The sequence below is a fragment of the Meriones unguiculatus genome, chromosome 7 (assembly GCF_030254825.1).
Source record: "Meriones unguiculatus strain TT.TT164.6M chromosome 7, Bangor_MerUng_6.1, whole genome shotgun sequence".
In the NCBI taxonomy this organism is placed as follows: Eukaryota; Metazoa; Chordata; class Mammalia; order Rodentia; family Muridae; genus Meriones; species Meriones unguiculatus.
In genome coordinates this window covers 17,552,949-17,566,806 of record NC_083355.1, presented here as the reverse complement: position 1 = coordinate 17,566,806, position 13,858 = coordinate 17,552,949, and the positions used below count along the sequence as shown (strand labels likewise).

General features: G+C 52.2%; 1 protein-coding gene and 1 long non-coding RNA gene across 2 annotated transcripts in view; one reads left to right on the top strand and one right to left on the bottom strand.

The window, feature by feature from the left end:
- Nucleotides 1-13,858, top strand: part of Crhr1 (corticotropin releasing hormone receptor 1) — a 41,458-nt gene that overhangs the window by 5,378 nt on the left and 22,222 nt on the right. The window contains exon 2 of the mRNA XM_021631887.2: nt 13,428-13,515. Coding sequence (XP_021487562.1) covers nt 13,428-13,515 — 88 coding nt within the window. The remainder of the gene's footprint in view (nt 1-13,427; nt 13,516-13,858) is intronic.
- Nucleotides 10,879-13,073, bottom strand: LOC132655383 (uncharacterized). The gene is made up of 3 exons (XR_009593196.1): nt 12,923-13,073; nt 12,063-12,164; nt 10,879-11,261 (listed from the first exon to the last, which is right to left on the bottom strand). It is a non-coding gene; the product is annotated as an uncharacterized LOC132655383 (long non-coding RNA).

Below are 13,858 nucleotides of genomic sequence, written 5' to 3'. Positions count from 1 at the left end.
CTAGAGTGGTCCTATAAGAGACCCTGCCCGTGTTCCCGGTCTAAGAAAGGCTGCCAGAGGTGTTGGGGGAGGGGGCTGGGGAAGTTTGCCCAGGGTGCAGGAAGTCCTAGGCTTGACCCCTGGCATTATAGAAGCCAGGCATGGTGGCTCATACGTCTGTCATCCAGCACCCAGGTAATGACAAGAGGATTAGAAGAGGATTAGAGGTTCTTGGTCATTCTTAGCTACGGAGTGAATTCCAGGCCAGCCTGGGCTACATGAGATCCAAACAAACAAACAAACAAAAAGCCAGAAGAGGGAGGAGAAGGATGGGGGAAAAGGAGGAATGGGTGGAGTGGGGAGGAGGAGACATCCCGGTGCTTTTCACCTTTTGCTCCCTAGGGGGGAAAAGGCTAGAGTCCCCAAGCCTGCAGCTGAGCTCAAGGTCAGAGTCCACACTGACCTGTAGAAGCATTTGTCAGTAAAAGGAGATGTCACGCAAGGAGGATCATCCAATGTGACTAATTTTCAGGTGCAGGCGACTATTTTGAAAACACCTCCGTGGAGTCTGCCAGGCAACAGGGTATTAACCACTTATTTTAGAAGCAGGAGCCGCTTCTGTGAAATCAAAAGGCCTAGCCTCTCAGATTTCCACCCCAGGACCGGGACAGGCCCTTCCTTTTGTGTGACGTGGACATGTCTGGATTCGGCTCCAGGACACAAGTCCCTGCGCCCAGAGCTACCTGTTGAGATGCCCCAACTTTGACAGTTGTCCACCAGAAAAAAACGTTCCTGGATCTCAGGGAGATGCTATGGAAACAGATAATCCTGCCGCCAGCCTGCTAGGCCCAGAGAATAGCAACCACAGGGGCCCGGTGTTGGTCTGAGTGGCACCCACCCTCCTCCGCTGTCACCCTGATCTCTAGTATGGTGGGGAGCCAGGGCCCCTAGGTCAAAGTCCAGAGGAGAAACTGGCTGGGCAGGTCCAGCTGCTTCACTGTGCCAGGGGGGTGGGGGGGACATTATTTGCGCTGACTCTGGAGTCTTCGGTGTTCAAACAGCACAAGGGTACCCAGACTTTTGGCTTTGTTGGGCCACGTTGGATAAAGAATTGTCTGGGACATATAGAAAGTACTGGAGGTGTCCAGCCTACCACCTAAGGGAGCAGTGTGGCCTGAGGGCCATGGTGGGATAACCCTAGCGGAGATATAAGGCTGCCATGAGGCACAGTAGGAATCTTGGTTGAGTCTTTAGGCGCTGGGAAGTCATGGCATTCAGGAAAATGAGAACGGCTTATTGATCAAGGTCGCTGGCAAGCACACAGAGCCAGAGAACTGAAAGGCAGTCTGCCCAGGTAAACGGCTAGGTCAGGAGCTGGCTGCAGCAAAGACAAGAGAGTCATCTGACAGAGGGCAAGGTGTAATCCTCTCCTTTGACATCTTTCTTTCCCAGCCCTCTTGAGCAGGGCTGGGTGGTGGCTGGAAGGCCTTTTCTGGCTCAGCAGCCCCCTTCTGCTATGAGAACATTGCTGGTGGGCAGCCTGAGGGCAGAGGTGGGAGAGAGAGGGAGGCTCAGGAAACATCAGAGATGGGAAGGGCCTGGCTGATGAGAAAGGATTGAGAAGGAATACAAGTAGGGTTTGGTCCTTTGAGGACCAGACTCTCCTGTACTGAGGGACCCAGTACAGGGACTCTGTTATGACAGAGGAGGCAGTCTTCAAGATAGACAGCCTGGTAGAGAGAGAGATTTCACTGGCTAAAGTGGAGGAGAAAAAGGTATGGTACATGAACATGTGATCTGAGCAGGCATGGCAAGAGGACGATTTGGGTGTCTACGTTGGTCATTCTGACCCTTTCTTCCTCCCTAGAGCCCAAGATAGCATGCATCCTGATGATGAGTGTTTACCAACACTCAGAGGTTCCAGCCCTAGCCTGTGTCCCCTGGGGAATGCTGGAGGATGGAGGGGAGGGCACGGTCCACACTCAGACAGATGCATCTGTATCTGTGGGCTTCTAGGGAAATATCACCAAGGGAACAGCAGGGCCCAGGCTGAGGACGTAGAGAACAGGAATCTTCTTATAAGCTGGGGTATCACAGAGCAGGTCTGGGGCACTTCCGTTCCCCAAAATGGGATCAGAGGTGTTCTGATCCTTCTGGTAGTGGGGCAGGAGTAGCTAGGGAAGGCCGAAGTGGCTCAGAACAGCGGCACCCTTACCTCCTCTAAACGCTCTCATCCTGAGTGCCTAACTCCCTAGCTCCCCATGGGTGGCAGTGGGACGGCTTTGAGACCTTTCTCTGCAGATAGCTGGGCCCCATGGTCTGGTGTGAATGCTGTGAGAGCCAGGCCAGGATTGGCAGAGCTGATGTGTACCCTGAGAAGCAGTTTCCCAAGAATGGGGCTCTTTCCCTAATGCTAAAAGTCCTGGGGTTAAAGTCAATTCTGTCACTCCCTGATGGGGTGACCTTTGGGAAATGCTTGTGCAGCAAGCAGCCTGCACCCACTAACGCTCAAAGAGGGGGAACCTGCTACTTTCTTGGGCATCAGCCATCTTCCCTATTCCGCCCCTTTGTGCTGAGCTCGGCAGTCACCCAAACTGTCCCCTCCATGGGGCCTACCACAACGAACCCGTCGGAGCTCTGCCCTCTAGCCAGCCAGCCAGGAGAAAGACCAATGGGGATTTTCCAGTCCTCTGCAGACTGGCATGTGGTCCTGGCTGTGCCCCGTGATTCATCTTGCCAGTCTGACAACATTGGAATTAGTCTAACCTAGTACAAGGAGATGAGTTTATTGACAAGTTGCTTGGGTGTCACAGCAAGGACAGATTCTCATCCAAGTTTCTAAGTAGTCCCTCTCGATTTTTGGGCTTACCACGCTTTAGACTGGTATTGAACAGTTTGCCCTTGGCAAGCCTGCCCAAACAGGTCCCGAGCACCCTTTGAGTAGAGATGCATCTGGGAGCTACAATTCCCACCCTCAGTGCCGGAATCGCTGCCCATGTCCTGTGTGGTCATGTCCTTCGCTCTGCTGCAGGGACCTGAGTAAGAGAACATCTCTGATATCAGAGACTGTGGTGTGGAGCCTTGTGGATTATTCTGGCAGAGGAGGACCAGTCTCACACTCCGTGCTGGCTTTCTCTTCCTTCTTCTTCTTTAGCAGTAAAAACCCTAACTAATGCACCCATCACTCTGTCCGTTGTCCCTGAGGTAAGAGGAAGTCTAAGCACAGTCAGTGGGTCCCAGTGCCCCAGAGAGGCCAAAGAAGTTCTTCCTTTCATAGTGGGCTCATCTAAAGCTACCGTGGCCTGGCCCTGTACCGGTTCTGTCATTTGGCCGAGACTGTATAGATACGAGGCTCACTCCCACATCCAGGGCCCTGACCTTGAGCTTCAGCCACACCAACAATCACTCCTTCCTCATCTTTCTGGACTTCTGCCACATCCCACCCAGGAGGAGCTGGGAAGAGCTGGCTGGGCAGGACCCCCTGGCCAGGTAAGATCCTTGCCACCAACCTGTTCCCTGAGCTCAGTTTGAGGCCAGAAGCAGGGATGACTGGTCCACGGTTGCAGAGGACCTCTGATGGACAGAGAGCACCCAGGGCGTCTCCCTGTGTGTAGAAGGCTTTTCCTTGTGTGCTTTCCTTTTCCCCAAGGACCTCCATTGTCTCCCTTTCTCCTCCCAATGAGCAGACAGGTAGGTGCCTTCAGAATAGGGCTGGCCAAGGCCACTATTCCTGGCATTTGGTGATAGTAGTTCTGTTTGGGGTGTGTGTGTGTGTGTGTGTGTGTGTGTGTGTGTGTGTGTGTGTGTACATGTATGTATGGGAACCAGAGACAAGGCTTGGAGCTCACTGATCAGGCTGAACTGGCTGACCATCAGTCCTTAGGACCCTGCGTGTCTCTGCCTCCTCAGCACTGGGATTGCAAGTGTGCACCACATCCAGCATTCGTGTTTGGGTTCTGGAGACCGGACTCGGGACCTCAGCTTGCAGGACAAGCACTTTGCCAACCAAGCAAGCCCTGAGCCTGAGACAGTGGTTCTTTGCTGTGGAGAGGCCTTGGACCCTGGGACATTTAGCACCTCTGGCCTCCACTCACCCTTCCCTCCAGTCACTCTTTCCTCCAGGGGCTCTTAAGCATTACCAGGGAACTTCCGGGTTTCCCTAACTCACATTTAACTTACAGGCTGAGAAAATAAGGCTAAGCCATCCCCCGTCCCATGATTATTCCTAACTTCTGCTCACTGGGCCATGGTCCAGCAGCAGCTAGCTCGAGCTCCCGAGTGGCCTTGGCGGGCAGCTGCTCGCCCGAAACATCGAGTTGCAAAAGCTCTAGGCTTTCTATAATAGAGTCACTTGCCAGCTGCCAAACAGTCCTTCCTTTCCTTCCCAGCCTCCTCAGATCGCCTCTGAAATGATTCTCTTTCAAGGATATACGTCTGCCCGCGTCAGGTCCTCTCATGTTACACTTGTCTCAGTGCAGCTGGTGGAGAGCCCCAGGGCCGGGGTATGTCACCTGCAAGGCTGATGCCCCCACAGCTGTCCAACACCTGGAATCTGGCTTCTGCCTCCTCAGGGGAAATTCCTCGGCAACCAGGGACTGCACACACCTCATAGCTTCCAGTCCCCCAACCGGGGAGAAGGATCAGAGCCCAGTCCAGGCCTCCTGTGAGAATCACACTAGGTTCTACTTAACTCTTGCCTCCCACCCTGGTTCCATGAGGAACTCTGCTTCCCCGTTCTTACTACAGCACACTGCCACTCCAGCTGTGACCTAGAGGTGTAGAGGCAAAAGAAACCTGAACCCACTTGGATGCATCGGTTTTATAGAAGGGGTTGGGGAACAGGCTGTCTTGCTAGGGCGGGAGAGCAGCTTCTGTCCCAGTGCCTCCCATTGCTAGGGTAACAGCCATGAGCAACACTCTCTGAGCATGCCAGTTTGTCATCTGTACACCGTGGAGAGGTGGTAAGAGCTCCAGCTTGGGATGGGTTGAGATTACATGTCTCAGTCTCAGTCACTGTTCTAGTGCTGTGAAGAGACACCACGACCATGGCAAAGTCTTTTAAAGAAAAGCATTTAACTGAGGCTTGATTACAGAGCTTTTGTCCCTTGTCATCATTGTGGGAAGCATGGCAGCAGGCAGACAGACGTACCGCTGGCGAGTAGCTCAGCATTCTACATCCTGGTCCACGGGCAGAGAAACACTGGGCCTGGCTTGAGCATTTGAAACCCAAAGCCCACCCCCAGTGACACACTTCCTCCAACAAGGCCACACCTACTCCAACAAGGCCACACCTCCTAATCCCTGTCCAGTAGTGCCATTCCCTGATGACAAAGCATTCAAATCTGTGAGCCTATCCAAGCCACCACAATGAGAAATTTCTGGGGCTGTTAAAGGGCAAGTCTTCAGTGAAGGCAGGGAGGGAGGCCAGAGGCCCACACTGGACAAACATAGCACTAAGGGTATCAGAGAGCGAGTCATACTGTCCTGGCTAGTTTATTGTCAACAAGTTAGAGTTATCTAGGAGGGGGGAATCTTAACAGAGAAAATGCCTCCGTAAGACTGGCCTATAAGCAAGTTGTCTTGATATTGTCTTGGAAATGACCGATATGTAAGGGCTCAAGGGCTCGGCCACTGAGTGGTGCCATCCCTGGGCAGGTGGTTCTGAGTTCTGAGCAAGCTGTGAGGAGCAAGCCAGCAAGCATCGTTCCTCCACCGCCTCTGCTTGAGTTCCTGCCCTGACTTCCTTGATGATGTGCAGATAGAAGATGAAATAAGCCCTTTCTTCCCAAAGCTGCTTTTAAGTCATGGTATAGAAACCCTAACTAAGACAGGTACTTGGGGCAGTGAGTGAGTGACAGGCAGATTTGGGATGGCTGTGTTAGTTACTTTTCTTCTCGGTGTGACCGAATAACTGACAGAAACAAGCGAAGGAGGAAGGGTTTGTTTTGGCTCATGCCCAGAGGAATACAGCCCATCACAGAGGAGCAACAGACAATGACAGAGCAACAGACCTGGCGATCCTGGGACTTGCCCTATAGGCCAGGCTTCGTTGTATTTCTTAATCCAGTCAGGCCTGGAATGGAAATTGACCATCATCACAGGGATTGGAGATAGGCGCCACTCCACGATACCCCCCCCCCTTCATTCCCAAGGTCAGCTAATGCACACCAAGGGTGACACTCCCCCCACTTCTGTAGATAACCACAACTCCTGGGAACAGACTGGTAATGGAGAGTGATGGGCAGGAGACCAGGCAGGGGCACTTCTCGTAGAGAAGACTGAGCTAGGGAAGAAGCACCCAGCAGGGAGAAAGCCCATTGCTGTAAAGTTTGGTTATTCTGTAAGCATTGAATGGGCATAGATGTTTCGTTCCAATTAGTCCCGTTTACAGAAGGGTTAAAAGGAGTCGGTCAGTGGTTTTCTCAAGGTCACACAAGTGGGCCTGGGCGGTAAGATGTTCCACTGTGGAGCTCTCTGACTCTAAACCTAGAGGTTGAATTTGGGCTTTCCTGAGAGTCTTGGAGCCAGAGCATATTCATACCTGCAGAGGAATGTGGGGAACAAATGTCCTGCTCATTTCACACTTGTGGGAACTGAGGCTGGGAGGGGTTGGAGAGCAACTTGTCCACTGCCTCAGAACAGGTCTCGGTGGGCCTTTCTTGAGCTCAGCTTTCTGGAGTCCAAGGTGGAGATGCCGTGCAGGAAGCCAGAGCTGGAGAAGGAAGGGCACCCCATCTGCAGGAGAAAAGGAAAGGAAAGGAAAGGAGAAGCCAACAGGTGACAAGGTGTCTTGGTAGAGCTGAGCACAATGGCACATGCCTGTCATCCCAGCACAAGGAGGCTGAGGCAGGAGGATTGCCATGAGTTCAAGGCCAGTCTAGGATACACACTGAGATCTTAGGCTAGAGTTAGATCTTATCCTAGAAAACCAAAGGAAGAAAAATAAGAAAAGGAGGGAGGGAGGGAAGGAAGGAAGGAAGGAAGGAAGGAAGGAAGGAAGGAAGGAAGGAAGGAAGGAAGGAAGGGAGAAAAAGAAGAAAGGAGAGAAGGAGGGGAAGGTTTGAAAGTTTTTGTGAAAATTATCACAGGACCCTTTGTACCAGTGGCGTAGAAAGAGAGAGTCAATCTGTTTTGTTCGTTCATTCATTCATTCTTTCATTCACTTGTTCTTTCGTTCGTTCATTCGTTGTTTTGTTCCTTCATTCGTTCATTCATTTATTCTACAAGTCTTGCAATTCATTGAGGATATCATAAGAGCCACGGACCCTACTGCAGGAGCATACAGCCTGGGCAGACATATTCCTGTGCCCTCCAAGGCCATATGTAAACTCCAACACCCAGTGAGAGAAGCCGGGGTACGGCAGACCGAGCCCCGCCATGAGGCCTCCACGAGGGGAGGCAGAGAAATGAGGCAAGAGCAAGGGGAGGGGAGGGTGCATGGGAGCTCGGGACCCAGGGAGACAGTCTGGAGGTGGGGAACACCCAGGCCTGCACCCCCTTGAGTGTAGGCAGGAGATTTTCCCTTCCCTTTTTTTTTTTTCTTCTCTGTACAACAGCAATTTAAGCTAATTAAATGCGACAATACATTATTTCTTGTCTGCCTGGAATAATCTTTCACTGCTCACGCACTCTGGGGGGAGAAACAGGCTCTTTGCCTTGAGATGGGGACAGGTTGTGACCATCAGTAGAGATGGCTGGGGAGGACATGGCCTGGGGCATGGTGAGGGAGAGAGGGCAAGGCAGGAAGGCTGGGCGAGGGCACACGACACCACTGCCCTCCGTCAGTAGTCCAGTGTCGCCCTGACTCAGCTTTTGGGCACCTCTGTGGATCCAAAGAAGCGAAGGTGTTTCCTTCGGGTCTTGGCTGAGCTGTGTTTAGCTTACAGCCCTCACCAACACTGAACGCTCTGGTTGACCCTCGTGAGCCCTCGGAGTCCAGGGAGTTGCCTGTGGGGTCCCTCGATACCCTAGAATCCCCTGTCCAGGTTCAGCTAGCCCACAGCTGCACATGTATCTATGGCTTGAAGAATTAATTGCGCATGTCCTGTTTCTGCAAGCCAGATCCCGGCATTTCAGAGTGGGGGCGGAGGGAGGATTGGGTAAGGAAATTGTGGCTTATGAGCCTGGTGCTTCATCTTTCACATCTTGGCTTTTTCCCCTTGGCCTTGCCTAAGTCAGGCTCTTTCAAACAGAGTATAGATCAAAGCAGTGCATGGTGTGTGTGTGTGTGTGTGTGTGTGTGTGTGTGTGCGCGCGCGCGCGCGCGCACATGTATTTGTGTGATGTTGTCCTGGTGCTCTCTACCTCTGAATTCCTTTGCTTTTCTTAAAATCAAGTTCTGAGCTCCAAGAACATAGAACCCCAGCCTATCGAGGCCTTGCAAAAGCAAGCAAGGTAAACAACAAAAGGCCATTCTTTCAGGCTGAAAATCTCCTTGCCAGAGGCATGCTCACAGAGATGCAGAATGTGACTGAGGTAGCCAGGGCATGGGGCAGGTGGCACCCTCATGGATGTTAACCCAAGCCTGCCGTCCAGCACTAAGAAGGAGGGACCAAATGATAAGAATGGCTCTGCTGGCCTCATAGTCTAGAAGCATTGCCTTCCTTGTTTCTTGAGAAGTCTGCCTCCTCCTTTTGCTGTCCTTGCATCACAGAAAAGGAAGTTGCATGCCAAGGGCCAGGTGACTCACCCAGTCACCCAGTAAGAACTGCATCCTGAGCTCAATAGGAGGGCGGAGAAATGGCTGAGGATGATGGAACAGTGCTGTGAGGAGGCCACGCCCACCCCAGGGCTCATATCCCAGGATGCTCTTGGAAAGGGAGGCAGGTCCCTCTCTTGATTCTTCAGAAACTTTGAGGAGTTGGGGGTGGCCCTAGCTGCCTCCAGGCCAACTCTCTCTCCCTCCTGTGGCTCTCAGGTCCCTCCCCAAAAGGTTAATCATGGAATTGTCCCATCAGAGAAAATTGTACTTTGTGCCTCAAAGACCAAATGGAGCTTCAGAAAAGCGGTTATTTCTGGTCTCTAATAAGCATTTTCTGGGTGTGATTAACCTTTATGCCAGAGTCACACTGGGAACTGGGGTGGCAGCTCAGATTGTACTGGCCTGGGGGTGAGGGTGGGGGCGTGCTGGAGCTGGAGCAGGCAGCTGTCAGGCTCAGTGGGCCCATTAGCCCTCCAGAGACTTCTGTGCCTCTTTCCTTGCCTTTCTGTGACTCCGTCCCCTCTCCCACTGTGGGTGCCCTGCGTGCTTACGAGGGCCTGGCATCCCATTGTGCAGCTACTCAAACACAGGTGCCCTTGTCTTTCTGACCTGACCTTCAAGGCTTGCAGAGATTTAGCAGTAAGGCAGAGGTTTTGTTTGGGGTCTGGAGCTGGCAGGCTGGGGTACAGCTCCAGGGCATTCAGAAAGTCAGTACTGCCAGCTTGTTAACAGAACAAGCTTGTTAGCTAGAACAAGTTTCATAAGATACTGAAAACTTGTTTTGTTTGTTTTGTTTTGTTTTCAAAACTAATTCTGGGGTCCTGGGGAAATGGTTCAATGGCCAAAAGAGCTTGCTTGTTGTACAAGCATGAGGACATGAGTTTGAACCCCAAGAACCTACATAAAATGAAGCACGCGAGTGCACATGCTTGTAACCCCAGCATTAAGGGATAGGGCACGGGAACTCACTGGCCAGCCAGCCTAACTAAATGAGTGTGCTTCTGAATCACGGAAAGACCCTGCCTCAGAGAAACAAGGTGGGGAGAGAGAGAGGAGGACGCCTGACAGCGTCCTCTGAGCTCCACCTTTGTATGCTGCACACACATGGGCATGCAACACGCACACAGAGAGACATACGCGCCACAAAACTTTAAAAGGTGGTTCTGAAGAGATAGCCAGTGTCCAGTGCCAAGGCGGGAAGGAGAGAGCAATGGGGAAGAGACTAAGGAAATGCTGGTTCCTCAGGCTAAACGTAAGATCCCAGTCTGGCTTTGTGGAGGTCTGGACCTTGCTGAGAAGTAGAGGAAGTGATGAACTCTCCTGAGAAAAATAAGTTTTTATAGGTACCATTCCGAATTTAATTATGGGGTGTTCACACCACCCACCACACCCAGTGTGTTTGTGGACCCCAGATTAAGAATCCCCAGTTTGGGGCTAGAGAGAAGGCACAGACTTAAGAGCACTGGGTACTCTTCCAAAGGTCAAGAGTTCAGTTCCCAGCAACCACATTGCTCACAACTGTCTATAATGAGATTTGGTGCCCTCTTCTGGCGTGCAGGCATACATGCAGGCAGAATATTGTATACTTAATAAATACATCTTTAAAAAGAAAAAAAAAAAAAAAAGGAATTCCCAGTGTTAGCCTTTAATCCTTGCTTGGGAAGCTTGAAGCAGGAGGATTTTTGAGTTTGCTCAGAGAACCTGTCTTTTCACTTGGGAGCCTTTTGCCACCAGCAGAACATTCTCCTGCTGACAGAGGGAGGAAGCAAGGTGACCGTGGAGAGAGCTGCAGTCTGCAAGACAAAAAACACAGGGAAACACTGGACCTTTTATGGAAGAATGATTTCAGAATTAGAAGGAAGCTCTTATAAACCTCTGGAGAGCAGGAGGGGGAGCAGGTAAAGATTCTGCCTCGGAACTGACCTTTTGGGAGAGGAAAGACCAGCCTAGGAATGTTAACAAGTATTTGCCTTTGCATAATGCAGCCCAAGTCCTCTGTGGGTGGAAGACGTCTCTGTGACCTAGCACATCCAAGACAGACAGACAAGCAACAGGGTTCACGGTCAGCTGAGCCCTATGCCCTGTGGCATTTGGCTCTTTCTGGATTTCTGGTCTAATGAACTCCAGGACATTAAGATGTGTGAATAAGAGCTTCCAGGCCTTACACTCCTCATCTAATTAGAGCCGGGGCAGTCAAGTGTGTGCAGTAATGAGCTGGCTTTCACACACTCTCTGCTACCCCCAAGGCCTCCGCTGGGAATATCCCTACATGTGCAGGGGACGAGAGCGTCCCCAGGGCACACTGAAAGGGTATACTGAGTCACTTTGCTTTGGAGGGCTAAGGAGGGGTTTGGCCCTAAGGACAGTTGAGTCACCAGGTGCTGGACAGGGTTAGAAGAGACGCAGACTGTGTGGATAAAGGCGTCCCAGGACAGAGGGGCTGTATGGGGAGAGATGACACAGGTAAGTAGATGGACATGGAGAGCTGAGAGATGGAAGCAGGTTTTATTAGATTGATAAGGGTAGGCTTCGGGCAGTTGGTTGATATTTTCCAACAGGATTTGCAGTTTCTTTAATTTGCCTGTGGATAAAATGAGATTGATTGATTGACTGACTGACTGCTGGCTAGCTGGCTGGCTGGCTGGCTGGCTGGTTGGTTGGTTGGTTGATTTGTGTGTGTGTGTGTGTGTGTGTGTGTGTGTGTGTGTTAGAAAGTGAAGGAGAGCAGGATTTTCTAGCAGGGACCTCTAGACCCAGCAGCCATCACCCATCTCTGGAGAGAGTACAGAGCCTGGGTCCCTGCTGATTCTGAGTGAGCTGTGTATCTTTGTCATGAGGACACTGCCCTCTGCTTAGCTGTCAGGAGCCACTGGCTAGCCGTGGCTCCCTCTTCTCGCCACTCCTGCCTTTGCATTTGGAAAATGAGGCTAATGATATTTCTTCACCTCCCTGGAGACAGTGAGGCTTAATTACTGATTGAAAACGTGTGGGAAGTTGCTTGGGGCCAGGGGAATGAATGGGTTTTTTCTAACCACTGTCAAGGTCCAGGAGTGAGTTCACCTGTCCCCAGGGCTGATGGCAGAGTGGCCCCTGTACCTGCACAGGGTGGCAGGACTGGAGACTGCTGGGGAGTCTGAAGCTTGTGTCAGCAAGAGCAGAAAGAGCCCTAGGTGGAGAGAGGTGGAGGCTGGGTGCTTGAGGCAAGGGAATGAATTAAGTGAAGCCCACTAAGGACTTGGGTAGACACCAAGGGGACAATGTGTCTCTGTAAGCCACCAGGACTAGGGGTGGTTCTTATGGGGGGGGGGAGTCCAGGCTCTGCTCTGGAATGCAAATGTTTGGTGGGAAAGGAGGCAGCAGAACCTGCCTTCGTCATCCACACCTGAGAGAAGGGTGAGGGAGGGAGTACTCCTGAGGCTGGGGGACCGCTGGGATGGAAGTAGACAGGGAACATTCCCTTCAGGCGAACATAGAAAACTGGCTTCTGAAAGGAGACAGATAGACGAAGGGACACAGAGAGAGAAAGAAACTTAGACCAGCCACAGACAAATTAAAGAAACAAATTAAAGAGTTCCATTTGCTTCTAAAGCTGGGTGAGTGGTCCTTGTTGATAATCCTCTCAATCCTAGGGCTTCCTTCCAAAGAGGGGCACAGGAGAGCAGAGTGGGATGGCCGTGAGGAGGGAACTTCCAGGGTTGCCATCCAACCTGCGGATTCTTCTCTCGGTGTGGTTAGGACCGCAGCAGAGGAAGGGCAGGACATGGTCAAACCCCTCTCCTACCCCCACAGGCTTCTGCAATGGAATCCCTGCCCCCTGCAAACGGAATCCAAACAGAACGGACCACAGCCCCTCTCTCCACCTCACTCCTTGGACCAGACAACAACTGCTGAGTTCAAGTCAGTCCCTATGTCCCCTTTGAGCACCTACTGTATACTCACAACACAGCATCACTGGTTGACTTTGTTGTCCAAAGCGAGCGCAGTACGTGTTCACAAACATGTGAAGGGCTGTGCTTGCTTAAGAGCGAGGACACTGAGGCCCAGAGAGGTCACACAGCCCCCCCCCATCCAGACTCTAGCCTTAGAGAGTATCATCGTGGTTGGGGGTGTCCGTTCAAGAAGAGCCTTCCTGGCATAGTTCCCATGCTTCTCCCATCCCGGCAGGGCTGTGATCCTGGAGTCAGGGGGACCCAGGGCCAACAGGGGGCTTAAAAAAACAAAGGCCTTCCCTGGAATACGAACCCATCTTCCCAGACACAATCATCTCTTCAGAGCCTCAGTTTTCCTGTCTGTGGTAGTCATATCCATGCTGGCCCCGGGGAGAATTAAGCCATCAAAGATATCACACCACATCAGAAGCTTGACACACGAAGCACAATTTGCAATAACCGGTGATAAGCCAGGCGGAGATGAGATAACCGGAGATAAGCCAGGAGAAGCTCATTAAACCACAGGCCTGAAACACCACAGGGGAAGGGAAGGTAGAAGGTTGTGTGCAAATGTATGGACATGCATTTGCAGGAACCCGGATGGACATGTCTGGGGTCTGCGCAGTGGAGGGGGCCTTTTCCGGCAGCCAGAGACAAACAGAAGCCCCCATTCCCAGCCTTCCATGAACCAGGCGGTTTCAAACATTCAGGAGGGCAACCAGGAGACTGGGAAAGGGTAGGATGCCGGACAGAGGAGGAATCATCAGGTCAGATTGCTGAGCACGCCTAACGTGTCCCGCACCCCCTTCCGCCCACAGGCCCTCCTCCTCCTGGGGCTGAACCCCGTCTCCGCCTCCCTCCAGGATCAGCGCTGTGAGAGCCTGTCCCTGACCAGCAATGTCTCTGGTGAGTCATCCCTGCCCCTTACCTCCCAGGATGCCAGATTCTCACAGGGTCTCCTTCCTTGGAGAGATCTGTACGGAGACGGATCTGGAACCGGAGTCAGTGAGCGAAAGGGGGCACTGGGATTAGCCAGCAGCCTTGGCTGTAGGCACAAGAGGCACAGCCAGTGTGCCAAGGGGTCACTCCATGGGCGACAGGGGAGGGCCCTCCAGGCCTTGCTGCTGGGGCTAGCGGCAAAAGGTCAAAGGTTAGGCTGCACGCTGCCAGCACCGGGGCTCCGAGACACTCCCGCCCATTTGACACTTAAGGCAAACGAGGGACATAGAAACACCAACTAAGAGCTGGA